General features: G+C 38.7%; 1 protein-coding gene across 2 annotated transcripts in view; it reads left to right on the top strand.

Annotated features, from left to right (window-relative positions):
* MOXD1 (monooxygenase DBH like 1) overlaps positions 1-26435 on the top strand; it is a 49944-nt gene that overhangs the window by 5318 nt on the left and 18191 nt on the right. For both annotated transcript variants that reach the window (XM_042016989.1, XM_042016988.1), the window contains exons 2-4: positions 6617-6763; positions 8195-8362; positions 8715-8798. In XM_042016989.1, the coding sequence (XP_041872923.1) occupies positions 6686-6763; positions 8195-8362; positions 8715-8798 (330 nt within the window). In that variant the 5' untranslated portion in view covers positions 6617-6685. The remainder of the gene's footprint in view (positions 1-6616; positions 6764-8194; positions 8363-8714; positions 8799-26435) is intronic.

The following is a 26435-nucleotide window of genomic DNA, read 5'->3' as shown; positions in this document are numbered from 1 at the left end:
GAGACACTCCAGTGTACATCTCCACTGGCTGGGTGCTTTGTAGTTCCCTTTCAGAGGTACAATAGTTAGGACAAGGAAGCAACAGTTGGTGAACAAAAGATGAGAAGAATTCTGAAGCTCTTGTAATTTGCAGGCCTTGGGGGGACTGTTTTCAAGAGTTTGGTTGGAATTGTATTTCTTTTTTGCTCTTTTTCTTTGTCATATTTTTTCTTCTCCTTTGGATTTTGGAAGCGCCAAGAAAATGAATTTTTCTCACATCTCCCCAGAAATATGGAATTGTAGCCACCTTGAGTCATGCAAAGGCTTAAAAAGGGGGAATGATTTAATTCCCAATATAAACAAGTATCACAGAAGCAGGAGAGGGAAGAAGGGAGATTTTCTAAAGCAGATCCAGGAATTTTGGGAACAAGTATCACTAATAGTTGTGCTTGAAAATCCCCTAAGTGTTTTTAATCTTCCTCATAATTGAAGTAATTAAAGTAATTAAACCCAGAAAACTTGTACCGGATAAATGTGGCTCCTGTGTAAGGAATGTTTCTTGTGATAAAGTGCAGTTGTAAGATTGTATCATGCAATATCTCCTCCTTACTGATTTTCTTTCCCTTAAAACACTTTGCTACGTGTTTTATCTAGTCTCTTTGTGTTAGGACAGCCTTTAATCTAAAAATCCTATCTTCTGATATAACTGGAATATAAACTCTTAAATTAACATTTATTCTCGATGTAAAGACTCGTATAGGCCCTTGGGACTCCACTGCAATGTCAAATTATCCGTGCCAGTATGTGATGTCCTATTTCAACCTCTAGCCACCAGTGCCTCTTACACCTTCTTGTGCTAAGTTAGACAGGTCTCCACACTTCAGTGTTTTCATTTGTGTGCAAAGTGATATGTTTTATGCCTCAGGAATGTCACAGAAACAAAGTGATGCCATTGCCAGCTGTAGGGTACTGGGAAGCCCCCCCAGGCAGTGTTTAACTAGATGTAGGAAATACACTGAAGTGTATTCAAGTGACCCAGTCTGAATGAGAAAAGGCATATTCCTAATTAAATAATTTTGTTTCATGTATAAAGAATACAAGCCTTCTTTTTCTAAAGAAAATGCGTGAACATGTACACACACATACACAGGCATGATCTGTTTCTGTAAATACACAAATGGAAATGTGCATCTTTGTGTACATGTGTATGTCTGCATTCAAGTATAGACACATCCACAACTATTTATCAGAGATAGAAATTTTCTGTCCTTGTCAGAGCTGGTAGTGCACCTGAAGTAAATAATCCACACTCACTCACATATGTCAGCCAGTTTAATTGTAGAGCTTCTCAGAACTGCCTGCGTGAGTGAGATCCAGGCTTCCTAACAAGGACTGAAACACTTCATGCTAATCTGCTGTTTGGGCAAAAAAGCAAAACAAAACAAATCAAACCCCCCCCAAAAAAACCCAAAATGCCACCCACCCCAGCAATCAGAAGCAAACAATAAAAAACCCTGAAAAAAACCCAACACACCATGCCCTCCCCCTTCCCTCCCTTAAACCAGTAAATTAATTACAAACAGACAGCTCATGGGACAGAAGATGTGAACTTACTGATCCCAGTTACTTTAGGAACTTATTGCAACTACTTGATTGCTGTTGCTGTACCCTTTGTACAGTTATTTTTCCATTTGCAGCTAATCTCAAGGTTGGTTCAGTCAACTGGAATGCTCTCAAGGTGTTCTTGAGAGCATTCTTCATCGATACTGTGCGTCGATGCTTTCAGGCTCCTGCTTTGTGTTAGGTTGCTGTGGGTGGGCTCTGCTTTTCCCCAGCATAAGAGCATAGTAAGTTCTTCGCCTGAAACTCAAGCTGAAATTTATTTGAGGTTGCAAAACAGTTTGGTTTGCTTATTTGTAAACTCTTGCTCTGTTTGGTTCTTGCCAAATACAGTGTAAAACCAGCTTCTTTTAGGTGGTAATATCTAGTGTGTACTGGAACCTTGAGCAAAAGGATTCCATTTAAATTGAATGCAACAATAAAAAAAGAGAAATGTTAACCACAGTTATTTTTTTGGAAACCTAGAAAGGCTTAACTCGGTGCTTATTTCAAACAAATGTTTCGTTCAGTTCTTTTCCTTACCATAGCAGTTTATCCACCCTATTTATACTAAGATAGATCCTCTCCTGCGCCAACTTTCATCTTTGTTACAGCTTCATGATCCTTTCTGCAAAGCTTGTTTTTGGTCCTGGTCATTGGCATCAGCTTGGTAATTCAGGGATGCTTGAAACTCCATGGGTTGGCTACAGAGTATCAGTGAGGACAAGTTGAAACACAGCTTGTTTTTCTGTCATTTTCGTTTCCTGGCTTGTCCCTTTTTTCACTTTTAAGTATTAGTCTGCTGCTGAAACAGCAGTGATGGCCCAGTTAGAGAAGGGCAGCACATATAATTTGGGGTGGCTGAGTTTCTCACAAGCCGAGCGCACAAGGCGATTGCTGCATGGGGCCACAGTCTGAGAATTATGTTATGCTCCTTGAGGTTGAAAGGTGATATATATAATTTAGGACTGGAAATGGATATCATAAACAAAACAATCTTGTACATTGTAAAGATCTGGGGAGGGAGTCCCATAAACACCTGTTTCAGTCTGTGATGACAGCTGGTAGGGCTTTTGGGGTCAGGCTTCCCTCTACAGCTGTGCTTGCATTCTCGAAGGAGAAACCAGCGTCTTTTCACATCCCTAAGAAATTACTGTCCTGTTTGTGGAGCAGAAATCAGAAACCATATAAACCACAAAATATTTTTTTTAAGAAGGAGAGAAGCTAACAGTGTCTGAAAAATAGGATAACACGATCTGCTTCACATCTGGAAAGGAGCATAAACTATCTTGCAATGTCAGGAAGATTTTTCATTTTCCATATGTTGTTTCAACTTTTAGGTAATATGAGGAAGGAGATAATTATTTGATGGATTGCACAACTTAGTTCAGAATACAATATGCCATTTTATGCAACATTATCAAAGGGAGTGCAGAAAATTTAAATGTTTCACATTATGTAAACAATTTACATAAGCAAATCCTGAAATAGACATCTTTGTTATCATGTAGAATGACCAATAACATTTCTGAAATGTTTTTTAAACACTTAGTCTTTAAATAACCAGAGATATTCATACTAGAAAAATAGAGTCACTTCACCCTTCTCTTTCACTAATTCTTGTACTTCTGTAAAGCTGATGTGTAGTTTGAAAACTTTCTCTTCATTAAACATATAATATATATATTTTTGTCTGTATAAGAAACTGAAAAATCTGGATGCAAGAACTGAATCACTGCATAAATCGATGTTGTGGATTTATCCACACACATGCGAGCATTTCAGAAATCCAGTTTAAAGGACTTGACAATTATTGTAGATCTCTGTTGGAACTCCATGAAATTCAGGGGACCTGTATCAGTATAATCTACCCTACAAAAGACACAGGTTTTCTAGCTAACTGTGTGGGGTAGCAAAACCAGATCTGTGTAAAAAAAAAGATTATACCATGTTAGAGCCTTTTCCTGCCTGTTGGGAAGAATAAACTGTTCTAGTACGAAGCCCATTTTAGAACTATCTGTGGTAGATATCAAAGCACTGTAATGCTGTGGATTAAAGCATCCCACTCCTTTCTTTACAGAATTAAGTAAGTGAAACTTGTGAATTTGGTTGAGTTCTGTGTTACAGTAGTGTGGGCCTGAGAGAGTTTCAAATTAAATTTATATTTCCTTAGTTTAGCTGAAGCTCAAATGCCCAGTTACCCTCTCTGGCCCCTGGTAGATCCATCCTCTGTACTGCCACTTTTCAAAGGCCTTCAGAAGTATCCATCTTTCTCCTCTGACTAGACGAAAGAGCTTAAGTGGAGTGTAGGAAGTCCAAATGTGATGGTTTTGATTGCATTTGCACCAGGACTTTCGGCAGCAGGACTTTAATTTTAGTTTTCTACTCTGAAAGGAAGCATAGGATATATATAAAGGTACAGGCATATATCTACATAGATCTATCTAAAACTAACATTTTTTTACTTTTCCAGGTTGCAGATTTTTCCAAATTGCAGTTGAAAAAGATGTGACATCACAGATTGTGGCTGCGTCATCATTTTTGAAACCTTTTGTTCATTCTGTTTTGTACACAAACATGTCTTAAAGGCTTTTAAGCTCTGATGAGTAAATTGAGCAAAGTCTGCATAGTTTAACTGAAAATATTCTCGATGAACAGATTTATATGGTTCCTGGACAATGTGGCATTATTTTGTTTTAAAACTGGGAAACAAACCATTTTTGTGTGAGAGGTTGAGCAATCAAATTTTGAGTTGTTCAGGCATTTTTTTTTGTTGTTACATGATTTGATTTTATTTTTATTATGAACATCTGGAAAATTTTCAACAAAGGAACTGAAAATAGTAATAGCCACATCTAGCCACAAAATAATTTCAGGTGCAATCGTTGACATCAGCGAGGTTCTGTTCATTTTTGACAGCAGGGGTGGGCAGCCAGTGCCTGAGCAGGCAGCAATGTGAGTGCCCAACACAGCTCTCATCCCACGGGGAGCAGCCTGGTCCTCTCTGGGGGCCTGGGCTTTGGGGCCACCATCCCCAAGGCATTTGCCAGCAGCCACAAAATGAGCCCCTCGTGGTGAGCCAGAGCTGTGACCTGACTGACTGTCATCTGGGCAAGTGAGATAATTACACTGACAGCCACGTTATCAAGGCATATCTGAGCTTATACCTTCATTACAGAACTTCTTTGCATTGTTTTTGCATTCTTGCCTCAGGCTCATGGAAATCAGGAGTATATCACAGGAGGATTTTTTCTGGTTAGAGCTGTGTCCTCTACACTTGTGATGAAATGGTGAAATTCACCACAAAGCATTTGAAGTTGCACAACTAGCTTTTCTTCACATTTCTCAGCTTCCCTTCACACTGGTTGCAGGCAGAGATTTTCAGTCTGTTCACATGAGTAAAAGCTGCTCTTGAATTGGTATTCCTCAATATTTCAATGTGTGGGCGCTTTTACTAAGAATGTCTTCCTTCAATGTAAGGTAGGATGTTAGCAAAGATACCACACTTCAATAAAAACTGATGTTCAGAAGGTTACATTTCTCATCCAGACAAACCCTTACTAACTTAGAGATGGAAGCAGGGATTCCACAGAAGAGTGCTTTCAGAGCAGGAAGGGTATTATGTATGGACAATACACTGCCTCTTTCCAAGTTCTAATGCAGGGCTAAAGTGAAGCGTTTTGATCCCATAAAGTACCCATCTTCAAAGAACCATCCCAAAACAAGTCTATTATTTCTGCCTGGAAAACAGCAAATCCAAAGTTATTTCTCTAAACAAATACAACTCATCAGTTCACTTTCTTTCAGGTCCCAGGCCCCCTTTTTGCTCTTTTTAGTGATTATTTTTCCATTGTGCCTATTCTCTCATGTAAATACTTAATCATTTGTATTTATAAGATGTGGTGATAGGAAAAGAAGAACTCTCTGGTGTCTTGCCCACACACAGGTTTCTAGGGTGGAATTAAGTTTAAGATTACAGCTTTTAAATGACCCTTTAGTGAATTAATGAAGTTTCAGTTATTTTTTACTGGTATCAAAATACTTGGGCATAACATTTTACAGTTTTTCAGATTGGTTACCTCAGCCTTAACAAAAGCGGAAAGCTGGAAATCTCTCCAAAAGTGAACAGAGGTCCGAACAACTCCAAAAAATAAGTGCCTGCTGGGACCAGCCAGCGCTGCATTATTTTGCAAAGGACACCACACAATGAATGGTGTCTCCCCATAGCCTACTCAGTATGAGAAATACATTGTTTAGTTAAAGGACCCCTGCCCATCCCAAACCAGGCAGAAACAGCCTAAAACTCAGAGGAGGGTGACCAGAGGAGGTGCATCTGAGGCCCTTCCCAGGTGGCCGGGTGGGAGGAGAGGGCGGGACGGGACACGTCCCAGCTGCAGGGGGCTGCAGGAATCCGGGGTGAGGAGGTTAATGACCCGACATTGCTGCCGAGATACTCCTTTGTGCGGGCCTCTGCAGAACCCCGGATAGGGAGCATCTTTCTTACAAACAGCTACCTTGCCTCTTCCAAAACCTTAACCTAATCCCAGCAGCTTTTGTATGAAATGAGTGCTTTTCGTGCTAGTTAAGCTGTAGGCTTTCTGGTTCCAGTCAATGCTCATTCAAGAGATTTGTTTCTTGTGGGAAAGAAAAAAACGTAGGAAAAGTTGTGGGAGTAAGGGAGCAACAGTATTATTGATGCAAATATTAAGTGAATTTCGTTCTCTCTATAATTTCTTCTGGAGTTCATGACATCCCAGTTATGATAAATAAGGTTTCTTGGTTGCTGGGTCCAGCTTTTTTTCTGCAGTTACATACAGGCAGTGTGTTGCTAAAGTTACTTAAGGCATTCTTTAAGCTCTTTATCATGGACAGTTGCTTTCTTGGAGATAAAAAGTAGTTCAGTGCCACCTCAAATTTATCATTTGGTTCAAAACTGATACTACAAAATTTTACGTGTGTTAAAGGGCTTCAGTAGTGGACATAGAGTTTCATTTTTAATATTAGATTTTAATAATGGGTCACCTTTCTTTTGTAACAGGATTATTTTACAGATGAAAACAGAGTACTAAAAAAGGACCCTCAACAGGATTACCATCTGGAATATGCCATGGAAAACAGTACACATACAATATTGGCTTTTAGCAGAGAGCTGCACACTTGTGACACAAATGACAAGAGCATAACGGTAATAGTCTCTGATTATACGTAGGCAGATGAAGTAATCGATACAGGATAAATGTATATGTGGTAATTAAGCTGGTAATTAAAACCTCTTTTTAGTACAAGGAGACAATTAGAGAAAATCACTTTCCAAAATATCCTTTTGCTGAAATTAACTGGGTAAAATAATTGTGATAGCTTTATTAAACTATTATGTTTAAATTTCAGCTTTCTTTGTCCTTCTACTTTAATACATTATGTTCTGTAATTTCTAACAAGTGTACACAGAATTGAAACAGATACTTCTGGGCCATCAAGTCCTATATGCCACTGTCACAATCATTCAAGAGAGGCCAAATTGAGAAATACTTTTAAGATTCTGCACTAACTTGATCTTAGTAGTTGATGTTAGAAACAGATTTTCTAAAAAAATTGAAGAAGATACATTTAAAGCATCTGTTTGTTTTATTTCTTTATTCAAAATTAAAAGTTAAAAGATTTTATGGTAAAACCTTCCATGGTAAAATAATTTTAATGGTAAATTCTTCTGTTGCCCTAGGGAGTGCTGTGCTATTTCCTAAGCATAATTTTAAATTAAATGAAGCTGATGACTTCTGTATTGGAAGTGACAGATAGGTTGGAGAGATTTGCAAGGCTTTCTATGCTTTGGCTTGTTTACTACTTCTTTTGGAAGCGTTACTATAGGAGTAAAACACTATATTCATTATCTGTGTTTTTACAATATATGCAATAAGAGCAACATGAGGGGCTGAAAATGCAGGAAGCCAACCACAGCTGTGTAAACCACCAGTTTTCCAGGCAGTCAATGAACCTCTGCTTTGCACACCTGCTCCAAATTCTCAGTATAATTTAGCATTTTGGAACACTTCAGGATTTATTATAGCACTTTGTCTCATGGGTCATTATTGCAATCTGAGAATGGTTTACAGAGAAGTGATCTGTGCAGTGGCTGTAGATTGATTTTTAAGATGTAAATCTGTTCTGTAATTGAATGATAATTTTCCATAGTATCTAAGGACAGCATTTCACTGAAGCTATTCACATCTTCACAGGCCTAAGCCTGGGAAATTTTTGGGGGGGAAGCATTCTGGTTGCTGATCAAATAAATTACATCTGTAGAAAAATGTTTCTAATGAATTTAGTTGGTTACTTTTTATGAGTCTGTTCTGCCCTTTGAAGATATGATTTCAATTCACAACATTAGGGAAGGAATCTACCAGAGAACGATTTAATTTCTGTGTATTTCCAATTAACCCTTTGAGTATAAAACATTTTTTATTTCAAAGGCCAAATTATGTAAGTAGATGACTGCTCCTCTGGAATACACTGTCATTGTTTAAATACACTTATATCACAGCTATTGTAGGAATCCTGTGAGCTGTGTGAGGAAGGTGTTGCTCATATCCCTTGTGGACATTTTGCTTTGTTTTTTCAGGAGAGCACAGTGCGGGTAATATGGGCCTACCACCACAAAGACTTGGGAGAAGCAGGTCAAAATTACCATGGATCTAATCGTGGTACAAAGAGCCTGCGTTTGCTGAACCCTGAGAGAGAGGAAGTCTTATCTGCCTCTTTGCCATACTTTGACCTGACAAACAAAGACGTAAGTTACTCCATGTTTTGGGTTTCTGTGGAGACGGGAATAAGGTGGTAACCAAAGCCTTGGGCTTACACAACAGGTAGTGTGACTTTTGTGTATAGATTAAATATGAGGATGAAATTCTTCACTGTGAGGTTGAGGCATCGGAACATGCTGCCCAGAGAAGCTGTGGGTGCCTCATCCCTGGAAGTTTTCAAGGTCTGGTTGGATGGGGCTTTGAGCAACCTGGTCTAGTGGAATATGTCCCTGCCCAAGGCAAGGGATTGGAACTGGACAGTCTCTAAGGTCCCTTCCAACCCAAACCATTCTGTAATTCTATGATAATACTGTGTTCTTGCCCTTTTTATTAAGACAGGTGCCTGTACCAGACAAGGACACAACATATTGGTGCCAAATGTTTAAGATTCCCGTACAGCATGAAAAGCATCATGTGACAAAGGTGAGTGATTCAGACTTAGCAGATTTAGAAGAATTTAGATAATAATTACATTTCAAATCAGTTATTGCATTTTGAAGTTTTTTCCACTGCTTACTGGAGGGAAAACAAGACCTCTTGTCTGTCTTCACAAACATGTATCAAGTGTGTGTTTATGTGTGCCCAGGACCTGGCTCAGGTGTGCCCTGACAACCTGTATGCACAGTGACATACCCCCTTTCTTTCAGTTTTTTTCTCTTCTCCTTCATCCTGTCTCCCTTAAGAAAATGAGGTTGAAAATTATTTCTGTCTGTAAGTATTTCTGGCAAGGACTAAGTAAAATTGTCTAAAAGCACATCAAGCTTCTACTTTTATATAGGAATTTAATGAATTTCTTTTAACAGATGTTTATTTTAAATTAAAAAATAATTAAATGGTGATGTTTGTTCAAATGAAGGGCCAGGTCCTTATTTGATTCCAATCACCTTTCTTGTGATGGCCACTGTGCAGCCAGGTTTCATCAGCTACGAACACACATCAGTATTTTCAGCAGTGTAAAAGCCAAAGAGTATTTAAAAAAGAGATGAACATTACAGCTTATTTAAAAAATAATGAAAATACGTGAGCAAACATTCATACAAGCAGGATCCTAGGTGACTTGAAAACCCACATGCACAAACGTTTTCCTATAACACATTTTCTAACTTTTCTTTCAGTTTGGAATTGAAAGCTTAAGAGTGCTGAGGGGAAGATGGTTCTCTCATTTCTTCCTGAAAGCAATATACTGAAGACCTCATAAAACAACAAATTCTTATTTTTCTAATATGCTGAAGATAGCATATTAGATATGATAGAGATGGTTCTGGCCCTCATTTGTATCTTTCTCTGAACCCAAAAAAGCATTAAGTGTAGAATTCTATTTCTTCTCTTTTGTTACAATTGTCAGTCATATTTCTTCAGTGCATTCAGTAAGACTGAAACTTGAAATTAATTCAGAGAAATTTGACGTGCTCTCCAGCGTCTGTATGATAAATACCTATAATTACTCTAAAATATTGTGGGTTTCTGCACTTAATCAGAATGAACAATTGCAAGGCCCAAATTTCTGCCTTCGGGTACTTGATCTTTAATCACGTTTGAAATTTATGACAGCTATTTTCACAGATCTGTATGAAACGGAGAATTTGCTTGTATTACAGTATGTATGTCAAGATCCCTAGTTTTCTGCTTTCAAGTGAGAGAGCTTCAAAATGGTAGTATCAGAATCAAGCTTTCCATGTTAAATTTGGTGGAAGTTGTAGATACTTGCTGTTCTGCTAAAAATTCCCTAGAATTATTCATTATTTATAATTTCTGAATTTATTTTCTAAATGCTTTGCATGACTGCACATACAGTTGCTCAGTCTTCAAAAAAATTGTGGTTGGTTGAAGCTAAAACAAGATTTTAGCTCAGAAATACACTAACTGATTTTTCAGAATAGTTTTATATTCTTAATTTTTACAATAATATATAAAGAATACTAAAATTTTAGAAGTTGCATTTTCAAATCAGAATATTTTTTTATAAAGTTAAAAATTAGAGTACAATTCTCAGTGATTTTCCATCTTCAGAAGAGCAAGAAAATTTCATATTGCTTAAAAAATATTTAGAGAGAAAAAAAATGAATACAGAAAGAGAGTAGATTTAAGTAGGAACACTTCCTTAGCCTTTCTTTTCAGGGGCAAAATTTATATTTTCCTATAAATGACTTTTTTAGATGCCACATAGAGGGTTGTTGCGGAATTGTATCTATGTGCTCTTGCAAACTGATTAAACATTTCCTAAAGCCTACTGATGCACAAAGGATGGGGCTTATGGCTACTGGGGAAGATATTAGCTGTGCAAACAAAGATTGAATTTCACAAAGGGGAGGGCGGATGAACTCTTTGGCCTGATCAAACTGTCTGTGTTAGTTAAATACTTACATAGATGTTGATTCTGGATTCCTTCTGCAGCACGGTTTTCACACAAACCTACACATCTCATTTTTACAGACAGGAAAAAAAAAGGTGTAGACATGGTGCAAATTTGTCTGTGGCATAATTTAGTCTACTTCAGTAGTGTACATGTGAGCTGGCTTTGGCCATTTCTTGCTCCTGTGTGATTTTGTGGAGCACTGAACTGTGCAGTTTGGCACTTGCTGGACAGTGTGGGCTATCATCAGTGTGTGCTTAGCTGTGCAGATGTGTAAATCTGCTGCCGATCTGGGGTCTCAAGTAGGTGCTACGGCCACAATTGGGTTTTTTTTTCTTACTGTTCCACTGTTCTCTGTCTTTCATTCCTTCTTGAAAATTGCTCTGAGCACTTCATACTAAAGTACTTTTTAAAATATCAGTTTCATCAGGAAAGCATGATGTTTTGATGTTTTAATGAGGGAAACTGAAAAAGTTAGACCTGGCATTTAAGGTAGAGGCTAAGACTTTTAATTTTCTCTGGTTAACAAATACCAGATTCTGAATTCAAGTTCTGAATTTAAAAGGGTTTTTTAATTTCTATTGAAGATGCATTATTTTAAAAATACTAAGTTTTAAGCCAGAATATATTTAAGGTATTTACAAATATATTTTGTAAATACAATTTAATGGTGCAACAGCTGGATAACTGATAACACTTGGGTCTTAGGATTCACCTGCCGTAGTTTTAGTTTCTTCTGTTAGCACAAGATGAAGAAATAATAACTAGCACAAGAGATCTCAGTATTAGTTGAAGATAGATTATGTAAGACCTTAGGTCTTTTCTATCTCTTTACACAATATTCATGTTACTTTCCAGGAATCACAGGTTATGGGAAACAGCATATTTTCATTGATCAAGCTGCTCTACACAGCATGTAAACTGTGCAAGAGATAAGACTGTAATCTTGTGTTCATCTCATGGGTAGAATAAGGGCATGGATAAGTAATTTCTCCTTATGCTGCATTTACCAATGGGGAAGAGATCTTCACTGCAATAAGGGGACACCTAACCAGGTTTAGGAACTTCTCTGTTAAATATTCTTTTGTTTCATATTTCTTGCAACCTTTTCCTCAGGGAAGAGATTGTGTCTTCCTACATGTTCCTGCAATGCCTTCTGTTTCTAATGCCTCCAGGAACTTCTGGAGCAACAACTCATGATAACACGCCTGCTAAGACATACAACAGAATAAGACAATTTCTCAATAGCTAGGCATAATAGTGACAGTAGTGACCCAGATCACAACCAAAACCAGGCACTGAGCTGGTTTTGTGGCTCTAATGGTTTATATCACTCCTCAGCTTTAAGCTGCCTACCTGGCTGAATCATGGCTCCATGAAAATTTGTTAAACTTGTACAGATTTTCCCCCCAGTCCATTTTCTGCTAGCAGAACCAATTATGAGTGTAATAGGTAAATTTTGAAAATAATATATTCAGAACAGATGAAAGGGATTGCTTGGAGGTAATAGCAGGCATTCAAATCAGCTATTTGCAGGATAGCCCCACAGTGGTCCCAGAGTGGTGGACCTTGGCTGCTCTTCACGTGGGAGAGCACAGAGCTGCCCGTCTGCAAACTCCGCCTGCAGCTAAGTGTGCATTGGCCTGTTCTGCTGCTCTGAGCTTCAGGCTCCGGCATGTGCCTCAGGCTCACTACCCGCGGGATTTTCACTTTTCTCACATACAAAAGTTAACCAGGAGCTTTCTCAGAAGTAGGTTTCTTAGAAAAAAGCATTCCACTTTCTAGCCCAGAATTTCTGGCAATGAGTTTAAGACTATGTCTTGCTAGGATTTTTGCAGTTTTCTGTATGTAAATGTCATTATTCTGACTGATCCCGAATATGCCTTTTAATCACATTCCTAAAGAAAGTTCTCTGGTTTCACCAACTGCACCTCAGGAAGGACTTCCACTCCAGCAGGACCTCTCAGAAGGAGGGAGAGTGCGATCCACTGGTAGAGCAGACACACAGGCATGTCCACACTCCTATCTCTGCATGAAAATGTTGCTGTCTCCCTGCTAAAGCCGTGCTGAGGGCAGGTCCCTGGGTGTGGAGAGCCCACATAGGCAGAGACACCACTGCACCAGGGCTGGGAGCAGGGCTGACAGAGACAGAGGTGATCATCCCAGGGAGCACACCCTGAAAACAGGTCTCTGCAGCATCCTTGCCTTTGCAAATTATCTGGCTTGTCTCTTCCTTTTTGCTCATTCAATTAAAAAAAAAATCATTCAGGGGCAGCAGACCGGCTTTTTGAAATCCTCTCATTTTTGTGCTGTTGAAAAGTCTGACTTTCATGATTGTCACTGTGTGTGGATATGTCTGTGCTGACATATATCTCTCTATTTTGAGAAATTGTAAGTCTACTTGCTGATAGTTAGTTTTTTTCTGCCTATTTGCTGAATTTAATTTTTCCTCACTATGAGCGGGCATCATGCAGATGTTTACCAGCAGCAAGAAAGTGAAAATGTGTTTTACATTTATGAGAAATACTTCCCAGTGTTTCAGAAAAATACAGCTCTTGCTTTATATTCAAAGCTTGTTCTTAACTACTTTTTCTACTTGTGGTTCTACAGATGCATCTCTTTTTTATTACTATCTTTAGTTTAGGTTTCAATACTCCATGTCTTCTGTCACTTCAATATAACTGTATTGCTTATTCAAATAACTGCATCTGCTAAGGATTCATTACTCTGTCTTCACATTTACCTCAGGTCTCCCATGTGCTTGACTGTTTTTCTTGCTTCAATTAAAAACCCTTAAGATACAGTGTTTCTTCTACTGTCTCTAGATTTTCTGTGAATTTTCTGGACCTGTGATCTCCCTCTCAACCCAACAAATTGCTTAATGCTGTGTGTAAACTGCAAATTTACAGTATATACTGCTGAAAGCCTGGTATGTATATCCTACATGCCAGACATGCCATAATCTATTTGTGTGAAGCTTTTCGGCTTCAGTGTATAGCATGCCTGTGCTAGTTCCAACGCTGTAAATTTTCCCTCTATGTTTTCTTAATTTCTTTTAAATACACTGTGTTTTCCTCAAGAAAAGTATTTCCCCAGGCTTCATTAGTAATAATTCCCTAGTCAAAAACATGTCAAATATTGAATTTTACTCCAAGAGTAGAAAAAACATTTTATGTAAAATAAACCACAAAACTCTGTAGTAGGATCACTTAGCTGTATCTGCATGTCTTTTCTTTAAGAACTACTCATTTTTCCTTAGTTCTAAACTTTATAGGTTGTTTCAAAACTAGTATAGACAGAAAAATACCAGCAGAAATGCTGTGATGTGGCTGTGCCCAAGAACATAAAATACTTCTAATTCTGTAAGAGAACTTTTTAAATAGGACATCCAGTTTTAGAGGGCATTTGGCATTGGAAAGGAGGATAGCAGCTGCATTTTGTAAGCTCTTAGAAGTTTGGTTCTTGTATAAAGCAATCCTTCCATGTGCATTATTTGAACCTGCTTATGAGAATGAAGTGAGAAGGTTTAGCTCTGCTGAAATGGGGAAGAAACCCCATGCTGGGGATGCTATGTGGTCAAAATTCAGTATCTCTTCAGTACAACTCATAAATACTCAGGCAACATATTAAAGACAGTAAATTTTCAGCCATAGAGATGGGCTTCCTCTCATCTAACTTGACTTATCTATGGATCTGAGCCAGCTGCTTAATTGACCTCACAATGGCAAAACTAGCTGTTTGTATCATCCCAAAGGAGTTGTCAGAAATGCATGAGCTCAAGCATCCCATGTATGGTTCAATTTCTCTCTCCACTGATGGATGAGAAAACCCAGACCACCAGCCTGTATTAGATAAATAACTCTCAGATGAATGAATCAGGGGAGATATACCCCAACCAAAAAGGTCAGGGGAGAGAAGAGATTGTGATAAAAGCAAAAATTGCAAAATACTATTTTTTTTTCAGTTTGCCTTTAGGAAAAATGATCTTTTCTCAAGCACAGCTCTGTGTAATTTTTTTGGCACTAAGCTTACGATGTGACTAGTGAAACAGGCCAACCATACAACCATAAAAAAACTTAATTATTTAGCATTAGCTGAGAAGGCATGTTACATTAGGCATATTTTTGTATCAGCACTAAAGTTTTCCATTGCTTATCTCCTTAGAAGAGGGAGCCTCTTTTCAATTAAAGAAAGGCCTGTATGAGAACACACCAGCAGCTGCCAGTTAATCTTCATGTTCTGTTTCAGGGCAAACTGATAAGGAAGTAAAAACTCCAAAAAACTTGTTGCCAAGGGTAACTCTGCTTTTTGACAGTGGAATGCTTTAGTAATACCAAAGACCCCAGTGTGAAAATACAAAGAGACTCCAGTTTAAGAGACTGATTGATTGGAAGCCAGAAAGGCAGCTTGTAGCCTGCAGTACCTAAATGAGGGCACCGATTTTTAACTTGAGTGATACCAGACAGTAACTTCTTGTTACTCTCTGGCCTGAACTTTTACATTTTGCTTAATGTGATAACTCTAGCAAATTGCATCATGCAGCCTGACATAAACAAATGTTCTATATTTTCCCGTGCATTCCCCTACAAAGCAATTTCAGCCTCAGTAAATTAGATTGGCAACCAAACAATCATCTTATGCTGCAGAGCTTGTAAGCTATCTGCCCTTTGATCTGCAGGGCTGGCTCTTCAGTGCAAGCCTGAATTGGCCCATTAGGCTTTGCAGTGCTAAAGATTCATGGAACTGAACAGGCTGAAAATTAAAAGTTTCCCAAGTGCTGTCTGAAGAAATAACAGAAAAATATTATTCTCTCATATTCTGCTAGATTATTGCATATGAAAAATTGCTTAAGATATTATTTCATTCTGTGATCAAAGATTAAATTATACATGACCACAGATTTTACTGTCCTACCCAACTTTATATTTCTTACACACTTTTATTTTGCAGTAGTTTTCTTTCATTTCACTTGTGTATCTTCACTATAAGAATTCTTAATTTATGCAGTTATTGCTGCATTATTTATTTCATACTTTGTATGCAAAAATAACCTACTTCATTTCTGTCATCAGCAAAGTTGAATGTGTAGCTAATTTGATCCATTTTCTTCGATTTTTGCTTTCTAAATAGAAGCAACATCTATCCATTATGGCAATGTATTGACCATGCCAGCGTGTGGTAGGAAAACGTGTGCTGTGTGATTTTCTGGTTAAATAAAAGTAAGATGACAAGAGCCTTAACTTAAAATGTAACTAAAAGTAAGCATGGAAAAGGGGAAAGCACAGTTTTTTGAAGATCTCTGAGTTTTACTTCCCAATTCTGAGAGGATTTGTGGGGTGATAATTGTTATTCATTAGCCCCATTTTGTCTGGTGCCATGTCTTTATTTTTTCTTCCTCATCCTTAGTTTTGTATATGATTTTAAAGTAAGCCCATGACTAGGTGATGCACTGAAAAGATAAGAAAATTGGCCACAGCCAAACATCCAACACTTCTTATCATAGCAGGCAGCAAAACACTTCAGAGCAGCACTGGGCCTTAGATGAGCAATTGTAAAGCATCCTTTGTGCAAATACCAGAACAGCAGGCTCGTCAGTAGCAAACTCTGTCTTGATGGGTCTTGTGTAGATGGGTCACAGAACAAACCTAGCTTGGTCCTACTAGCATCTTGGCATTGTTTCTGAAGATCAACCTTCTAATTCAGACAAATCACATTGTAGCAGCATCTTAAGCAAATTTTTTATAGGGCAAACTTAATTGCTCCAATGGTCTGTAAATGGAGCAGAAATTTCTACTCTGATCTGATTGAAGTATTTCCCTTCAGTACCAGTCTTTTACTCTGCAACCACAGCTGCTGGGGGTAGTTTTCAGAAAATTATGTTCTGGCTCTCTTCATCTTTGCTTCCACTTGCAATGCACAGTAGTCACAGCTATGAACAGAGCACAGATTTGTCAACTCCACACCAGTAACAGTGGAAAAATAGACAGACAATGGTCAGACAAGGCCTCTCTGCCATGTCCACACATAGCAGACTGCATTGGGTTTGCATGTTTTGGTGGCAGGGGGCTACAGGGGTGGCTTCTGTGAGAAGCTGCCAGAAGCTTCCCTGTGTCTGGCAGAGCCAATCCCAGGTGGCTACAGGATGGATGTGCCACTGGCCAAGGCTGGGCCAATCAGAAATGGTGGCAATGCCTCTGTGATAACAGATTTAAAAACGAGAAATAAAAGAGTTGTGGTGCAGATGTAACTGTGGCCAGTGAAGAGTAGAGTGAGAACATGCAAGAGGAACAACTATTCAGACCCCAAGGTCAGTGGAGAAGGAGGGGGAGGACCTGCTCCAGGCACTGGAGGTTCCCCTGCAGCCAATGTGAAGCAGCTGTGCCCCTGCATCTCATGGAGGATCACAAGGAGGTAGAGATCCACCCACAGCCTGTGGAGGAGCCCACGCTGGAGCAGGTGGATACCTGAGAGGAGTCTGTGAACCCATGGGATGTCTGTGCTGGAGCAGGGTCCTGGCAGGGACCTGCAGACCCATGCAAAGAGGAGCCCATTCTGGAGCAGGTTTCCTGGCAGGACTTATGACCCTGTGGGGGACCCACATTGGAGCAGGCTGTGCCTGAAGGACTGCACCCTGTGGAAGAGTGACCCACTTTGGAGCAGTTTGTGGAGAGCTGTTGTCCATGGGATGGACCGACATTGGAGAAGCTCATGGAAAACTGTCTCTCATGGGAGGGACCCCACAATGGAGCAGGGGAAAGATTCCTCTACCTGAGCAGTGGGAGAAACAAGGTGTGATGAGCAGACAATAACCCCCATTTCCCATCTTCCTCCATTGCTGGGGTAGGACATAGAGCTTGGGAAAGAGGGAGGGGCAGGGAAAAGGTGGTATACTGCTCTGATTTTGTTAGTAATAAATTCAGTTCAGATCCCCAAACTGAGTCTGTTTTGCCTGCAGTGGTATTCAGTGAGTGATCTCTCCCAGTCCTTAACTCATGAATCTTTGTTATATTTTCTCTCCCCTGCCCACTTGTGCAGAGAAGTGATAGACTGGCTTTTAGTGGATGCCTGGCATCTAGCCAGGACCAACCAACTACACATACATGACATTAAAATCCACACAGATGACAAATGAACCACAGGTAGATAGTGAATAATTTCTCTTTGCACCAAGACTGATGTTTTAGCTGGCGTGGAAATAATTTACATCTTGGAATGAAATACAGCCCCAAACCCAAAACCCCTACCTTAGAAAAGCTAAATATCTAACCAAATTTTTATAAACTACAAGTTAATGCTCTTTGGTCTGCTTTCTGCAACCCCTCATTACAGTGACCTCTCCATTACTATGTCTTTAGCTGCTGGGACTGAAACTGTCTTTCTGTTTTATGAGTGCCAATCATGGTTTTGGTTTCTATAGAATTGCTATAGTATAATTTTAATGCAGACTTTAAAAGAACCCTGTAATCTGAAAATAGCTCTTGTTGTGTGACTTCCTGCATGTATTGATGGGTGTTGAAGTCCTACAGAAGGGTACCAGAATCTGACTCTGTGTGAGAAAAGGTGGAAATAGTATTAATGTGATTGTTACTTAACTGCACTTATTTTGTAAGCTCTCTTATGTTTGTATGTTAACCTTGTAAATATAAATTTTTAGAGGATTATGAGCAATAATTCCAGAGAGTTGCTCTGGAGGCTGTCATGTCAAAATCATGAGCCTTGTGCTTATTTTACCCCCTGCTTTTCCTTCAAACTGTAGGTGCCAAGTTGTGCAGGTCGGTGGCTCCTCTAGGAGCTCGGCATCCAAATGCCTGAGGTCTTTCCCACGTGTGTTCCACTTTGGTAGCCCTTCACAGAAGTCGGCATGTCATTTTCAGAAAACATGTTTCCTGGTACTGTACTTCTGCATGTGTAAAACAAGAAAGGGACGCACTGTCAATTCTCACGTGTTCTGTCTTCAGGCAAAGCGGTGTCTTCACTCCGAAGCAGGAGAAAAAGTGTAATGTTATTTATCTGCATGATCAAGGGGATTGTTTTGCAGTTCTACAATAGAATTAAAACCTCTTCCATTGCTGCCTCAAAGAAATATACATTGCTGTGCAAGAATGGTGATTCCATGGACAAATGGGAGTACCTTCACCAACTGTATTATTTATACAATTCAAATTATATGTTCCTCTTGAATAAATATAAACTCTTTATTGGCTACCCATTTTGGCCTTAGACCTGAAACATACTTGGTTACATATTACTATATTATGATATTGTTTCCACAAGGAAGTAATGATGCTCATGATTAATTGCCAATTAATTCTGCTTGAAGTGTGTCAACCGTGCTGAGAGACTGTGGCCATCCTGAAGACCGCAACCACTTTGCCAGTGGCTCTGCTGCTTAGGAGTACAATAAGTGTATTGCCAGGAAGCCTAACCAAGTGAAACATGTTTTTGCTTGACCTGAGCTTTTTATGAGATTGCTCCTCAGGGTTATACTTTTTAGCTGTTGCTAAATGCATTATCTTAAATCTTCAGGCATACGTCAGGCAGAAACAATGTTTTATTGGTATTTCTTTGAGGTATACTTCTTGTTTTATGGGTGTTTCTTTGAGGTATACTTCTTTTGGATTTAGTCTAAATTACTGTAAGTCTTTAAAGTCTGAAACTCCTTATGAGTGGCAGAGTTCCAGGTAATTAATTAGGAATAAGAACTTAAAAATGGACTTGATGGCAGAGAGGACAAGAAGTCCTTAACCCATCTCTAATTCTCATTTTTAAATGTTTGGGCATATTGATTATTATGTTTTTTGATTCCTCTTCCTTAATTAGAATATTTAAGTTGTTCAGCAGAGTGACCTGCAGAAATTCTGGATATACAGTTTACTTATTAGTAGGACTATATGGGGACAGAAGGATTTATGTAAATTTAGATATATAGCCTTCTCCAAGCTAAAAGCACAGCAACAGTTATCTTTTACCTGAAAGTACATATTCTTTTCCAATAAAAATTCTGCAGCTTAAAACAGAGGTCTGGTAATTCCTTCTTAATGCTGTATACTAATAAAACCTAAATAAGAGCCTTCATTGAACAATGCAGTCACAGAGTAAACCAATCCTTTCTTTACACCAAGAGCAGGAAGTATCTGTTCTTTGAATAAGATTTTCCGTTCACATGGTAAGGACCTTTCCTCCTCAGTGATGTTAGAATTTTTGTTCTGCGTTTGAAAGTATACCCAAAACCAGTTAAGACCAAATGCCAACAATAAGGTTTCAATCAATCAATCAGACAACACTGTTTTTTCAAATTAAAATTATGTCCAGTATTTGAATGTGACTTTGGGAAAAAAAACCCAAAACAAACCCTCTACACATATTAGGTACAAATCACGTGAATTTCAATGCCTTAAACTGGATGGAAGGTTCAGTCTGGAAAATTTCCATCCTCTAAGGAAACCTTACCTAATCACATTATGAGATTAGGGCTGGGGATGGTTTCTGTTGCCTGGCCCTTTTTCTTGTCAACATCTCTTTTTTTATTTAAATACAAAAATCAAGCACTGTTGCTAAATGCTCAGGTTATATTTTTCTCCAGCTGGGAGATGTGAAAAATGTGTATGAGAATAATTTGGGTTAACATTTTTATGTTTGAAGGACAATTCAAGTTAGGCAGTAATGCTCCCTGTTGTATCTCAGATGTAATCATCCCTGATGACCATGAGGGAGCCAGAAGCAGTGACTTTGCTCTGCTTCCTGCAATTAACTCACCAAAATATACACCTTTGTAAGTAGCACAGTATAAACTCAGAGGCACTTGGAATAGAGAGTGATTTAAAGGGATTTGTTAGAGGTGATGACTGAACGTAGGATTGCGCAGTGAGGAAAACAGGCACTTAGCTGTGTACGTGCAAATGATCGGAGGAAAGATTACAGCAGCTAGTCCGTGCTAGACTGCAGCCAGTTGAGCACTGGAAGTGTCTCTTTCAGCTCTAACTATTCTGTGGCATTAGTTTAATGCTTTCTGACAGACAGGGTAGGGTGGAGGCATGGGGAGGGTGGTCCCTGCCTGACCCCAGAATGCCTTAACTCTGGGCTGAAAGTCTGCAGCAGATTAGCATCCCAGATGTGACACTGGTGTGGGCAGGCTACTCTACTAACATGAGATAGCTGTTAGGCTGTTAGTGTTAAAATCCTGGTCTGCGCTGGTGTCGTGGACTTCAACATCTACCCCAGCTTAGAGGCATGTTTCCAGCTCTTGAGTTTATGCTCAGCACAGCTCTGGGTTGTGTGCAAGAAGCAGTGTTAGGCAGCAAATGACTGGTGGTTTTCTTTCAGAATATTTTTAAGAAAGTAAAACCATATTACTGAGAGTTTTTTCTGAAATAGATGGATTTTTTTTCTGAAAAAGACCCAACTTTATAAAGCCAAATATTCTAAGTATTTGCTTTTCTGAAGAAAAATCTAAAATCCTAAAGGAGATGTTTTAGATAAATATTTGATCATTTCACAATTACACTTTACAAAAACTCAGAAAACATCTTGATGAATCCTAATGAGAAGAAATCACGTCAACCGTCGAAAAAGTTTTCTAAGTTAGATAAATTTTTAATATGTGTGCATGGTACACATTTTCAAAAGAAGTTCAAAGGCCAAAGTAATCTGTAAAAATGTAAAGGTTCTTCCTGATGAGGAGTACAGAAAGCAGAGACCCTATAACTTGGTCTTCTGCTGCAAAGATTCTCAAGTGAACTCAGCCAGTACTCAGCTTCACAGCCATCACTTTTTGCTCTGAGTTAATCAGAGACATGGCAAGCTCATATAAATGAATTAACCAACCGCAGACTAGAAACTCTCCTACATGCAGCAGTGCTAGTATAAAAATCAAATTTTTACTCTCCATTTTGAGACTTTGGAATTATGTTTTCTTCCCTGTGTCACCACTGTCTACCAACATGAAGTGTTGTGTAAGGCTGTGGCCTTATTCAGAAGCATTTACATGGCAATATACCACCATGCCACCGTGTGCTTGAAATTCAAGATTAAGTCGGAACTACCTGTTTGAGCCAGAAAACAAAATCATGATTTACATTTTAGTGTAGAAACATCGCTGCAAACAGGTCAGAAACTGTTGGCATTTCCATGCATAAAAATAAAGTCAGGTTTTTGTTGTCTGACATTTGGTGGACCACATTTTCTAAACAGGGACACTATGATGGACTATGGATATATTTGACTAACTTTCATAATTTGCACAAGCAGGCATAAAGAACAAAACATGATTATTAACATCAAAGAAATCAGAGCAAATAAAAAGGTAGAAAAACAGGAATAAGAAAGAAAGACTTCCAGGTTTCTGGAGATGTTTTTAACTACTAGGAAATCTAACTTCTTGGACCACTCGAGCTGTTTTCATTTTCCTCCTGTTTAATACATCACACATCAGTATCTTAACCCTGCTTATCATCAGCTTGAGATGCAAGACACTGTTATGTTAAAATTTTGGCTTGTTTTTTTAAGGAAAGAAAACCCAAAGCATGTGACAATGTTCGGTTTGTGCAATAGGTAAAGAAACAAAGAAGAGAGGAATAAAAATTGACGATGAGTAAGCCAGCCCTGGCAGATATAAACATTTTCCTTGTTCATGTGATGTCAGCCTGTTGACTAAAATAGGGCTTCTGTTAAAATGAGAGTTGAACAGCATACATCTTATCTGGTTTAACATTATAATGACTAGAAAATGTTATATTTTGTGTTTTTTGAAAGCCAGCATTTTCACAAGTCCTAAGAGATTCTGTACCATGAAAGGAGCTCTGCAAAACCTCTCAGCCTGCCTGATGAGTACCAACCAAGCACCATGACTGTAACCCATACTTTTGGTTGCAGAAGGCAGTGCCTTCATTTACATTTGAATGCGGTGTATTTTAAATATCTCCTTCCTTGAGAGCCCTGGTTTGAAGTGCTGGGGGTTTATAGTACATCTATTACTTTTTACCTCTGTTAGTAGGAGCCAGATAGGTTCATGTATGTCAGTTTGCTCAGTTTGAAAGACTTTTTGGCCAAGCTTTCAAGAAGGGTGGAGAGGAGGATGCATAAAGCAAATGATCATGAATAATAAACCTTGATGTTCTTCCTGCAGATCTCATGAAAAACAGCGAGGTTGTGCCTTGTTGCATGCACTTATGTTTTGCAATCCCAAACACCTTGGGCATTTTGATGTAGGGTGGATGTAGGGCTTTTGTTCTCCATGCCTCTGGCAGTTAGGAAATGTCAAGCAGAAAATGCACTTTGCCTGCAGGGGAAGAAGTCACCGAGGTGCCTGGTGGTGCAGTATCTCTGCAGGCTTATTCACAACATGGCAAAGAGATGAACCGTGACATCTGGGTCTTCCTTGCATGTCAGCAACAGTGAAAATTCCACAGATGAGCCTCAAAGAATGAGAAATGGGGAAAATAGGTAGTTATATGCATATTCCTTTTTAGTCTCCTTTCAGCTTCTTTCTTGACTTCTTTGGCTAACAAGAGGTTGGTAGGAATTGGCGAGGACAAAGAAAGGAAATGCATTTCGAAGTCACAGGTTTCTTCATAATTATTGAAAATAAAATGTAGATTCCCATGTTCACTGCAACCCATCTAAATTACTCAGTTATTGCTTATCTTATTGCTTGGTTCAAAATGTCATTTTAGAGTCCCCTTGTAATAAGAGACCAGAGCAAAAAAGGCTGTGTATGAGAGAATCTAAACAAAAATTAGCTGTTCAATTAAATCTGTAGAGTTTAATGACTATTACGTACCATGCCCGTTTTTATCACTTTTTTTTGTATATTTCACTCCTTTGCTCTAGTGTGCCACTTCAAATTATTTTCTTTCCATAAGTATCCTAAAAGTAGCACAAATTAATAAAATGGTCGTGGTGACTCCTCAGGGCTGGTCCACTGTCATTGTGACTGGAGACCAGGAAGAGTAGAGCTCTGAAAATTATGTCATCATTCATTGAGGCTGCAAGTACTCTAGTAATCAGGCCACCCTGATCTAGACAATTACAGATACTTGCTTTAACAGTTAATTTTACACCTACTCTTGTGCACTTCTAAACGCAATAATGATTTTCTGAATCTGGCCCCTCATTTGAGAAACTCGGTTGTTGTTCATCATCACTTGTAAGGATGGCCAGAAAAAAAGATTTTTGTTTATTTGAGGAAAAAAGGAAGTTTGGGAATTTCTTTTTGGCTTGAAGCAAGGTAATCTGTACAGTTGTTCTTTGTGGAAAGTGAGAGATGAAGTGTGAGGCAGCCTAAATAATCAACCTATTCTATAAGCTAAAATAACTAATAGCTGAGTAAATAGGGCAGCACTCACCTGGGATGTAGAATGGCAGATTTAAACCCCTGCTCCAGTCAATCATTACAATAGAGTATGGGACCATATTTTAAAATTTTCTTTTCTGCCAAAGTTATTCTGCTAAGTAAGAACAGTTAATTATTCTTCAGATCAGAGTAGTGTCTAAGGGCTCTGATCCTCTTCTGTAGGAACCCAGAGTGCTGAGGATATTTCTCTGCCTGTTTTGAAGGGTTCTTACCCCCCTGAACAGCACTGTTTTAACCTCCAACCTTGGAAAAAACTGCCTACAATCAGACAAGAACTAGAAAATACAGTGGTGTGAATTAGATGATAGACTACTATGTAAGATTGTCACAGGGTGAAAAATTTAGAGGTTTTAGGCTTCTCTTTGTCGTAAATAGATAAGAGCAAAAAACATCAAAATGGAGGATTGTTGTTCTCCAAACCTTCTTCTTCTTCTTCTACTACTCCATATTCTGCAATAAAAGTAATTTGGGATGACTGGACAAAGAATTCTGCAGTTCCTGCCCATGTTACTGAATAATTGGTAGGAAAGTAAAAATAATATACGTTTCTAGTAACCATTGGTTAAATTATCTTTAAAAGGCTGTGTAAATCTTGATAAACACACACTTCTCTCCTGCTTTCTGTGCTCTATGTTATGCCTGGGTCATGCCAGTGGCTCTGTTCCTCTCATAAGACTTAATAAACAACTATCTGGCAGCAGTGAAAATCCAGGAAGAGTCTCTGTTTGTTCTCACGAACTCCTTGCAAGGGCTTTTAAAATTCCCTCTCCCACCAGGAGGGATTTGATTTTCGGCATGGTTCAGTGTCACTCTTCCTTCTCTTGCTTCATTTAGAAATAATGCTGTGAGCTTTAGGGAGCTGGCCGTTAAAATATTTCCATATCTTTATGAACAATTCAGGATTAATGAGATTTTCCTAAGATTTTTTAAATAGAATTTTGACCACTCTAATATTTTCTTTCTTTTTTTATTTATATGCTGTTTAAAAGGGGGAAGAGAAATTTTTCTTTAGCCAAGTTGTAGTAAAAATGTGTGAAAAGCATAACTTCACAGCTGCTCTTCATTATTTTTTTCTGCATCTGAAAAATGTAAGTTTTCCTACAAGATGCATTGGAAAGATGTTTATGGATTTGTTCTAGGTTTTGTTTTTCTTTTCTTCACTTAAGAAAGCTGAACAAAACTGCTCTTTCAAGTGCTGTAACTGTTTAGGTAACTGATGCTAAAAACCAGTGACAGGATGTGAGTTTCTAATTTTGGTGATGTCCCATTGTTTTGAGGGGAAGCTGGTTTTGAAGTAGTGACTGTAAGCACAGCAGGTGCTGGGATCTTGTAGCAGCAGGCAGAACTATCACGTGTTGGGATAAAAGTTCTCTTCTTTCTTGGTAGATATTGGGATAATATTCCCATAAGCATTTCCTTGACTAACCATACAGTATGTGGAGCTTCAAAATTCTTGAGGTCTATCCTGGTATTTAATGTATAAGCTGCCATGTTATGAGTGTGTTTGGGTTCTGCAGCACTTGGGTAAATATGCGGATATATGATGGAGCAGAGGGAAGAAGCAACATCAAGGTGAAACGAATTTCTGAATCTTTGTCATTCAGTGTGATATATTTGGGAATAAATGCTTATTTCATGGGAAAACTGACTCGTCTTCTTCAAAAATACCTTTTACTTCTGTAGTGCAGTAATTCACAATAATGGTAATGCTAACTGAAACAGGGGTTACTGAGAACTATAGGGAACATCCCCTATGGACTCTTCAGTCTTGCCTCCAGAACAAAACTTTGGTGCATCTGATCAAATTGGCATCCTTCCATTGATTTCTAAGTGCTGTGAAGTGAGTTGAGCACTTCTTGGTGCACATGCAGCTACTCAGCAGCATCTGGACTCCCCGAGAGCTTAACTTAAATGTACTTGGCAGATTCATGTCAACAGAGGTGGCCTTGATGTGCACAGGTTCTGGCTGCTTTCTCCTGCTCTTCTTTTGTAATTGATTTAGCGGTGTGAACGAAATGCAGAGAGAGATATTGTGCTGACAGTACTTTAATAATGTAATAAACTGCTCCTGCTTACCCTGTTCTGATCCTCTGGTAGCACATGAATGTGCTTGCAAAAGAAAATGGATGCAAATTTAGGATGTATATACATTCTTTTCCCATTTAAAGTAACCTCTTTCCTAATGCTGAAAGGCAATACTGCATGGCACCCTGTGTCCTAGGAGTTACATTGCCAAAGCTTTAATTTTCTCGTGAAAATATTAATCTTTATCCTATTGAACTTGAAGGTAGATATGATAGAATGGGATGAAATTTTTGAGAGAAAAAGCAAGGGAAAAACTCTTTTAATTTTAATA

This window comes from Corvus kubaryi, unplaced genomic scaffold (assembly GCF_017639235.1).
Source record: "Corvus kubaryi isolate FWS band 111438036 unplaced genomic scaffold, C.kubaryi_AGA036_p1.0 split3-73, whole genome shotgun sequence".
In the NCBI taxonomy this organism is placed as follows: Eukaryota; Metazoa; Chordata; class Aves; order Passeriformes; family Corvidae; genus Corvus; species Corvus kubaryi.
This window is presented reverse-complemented; position numbering and strand designations above follow the sequence as displayed.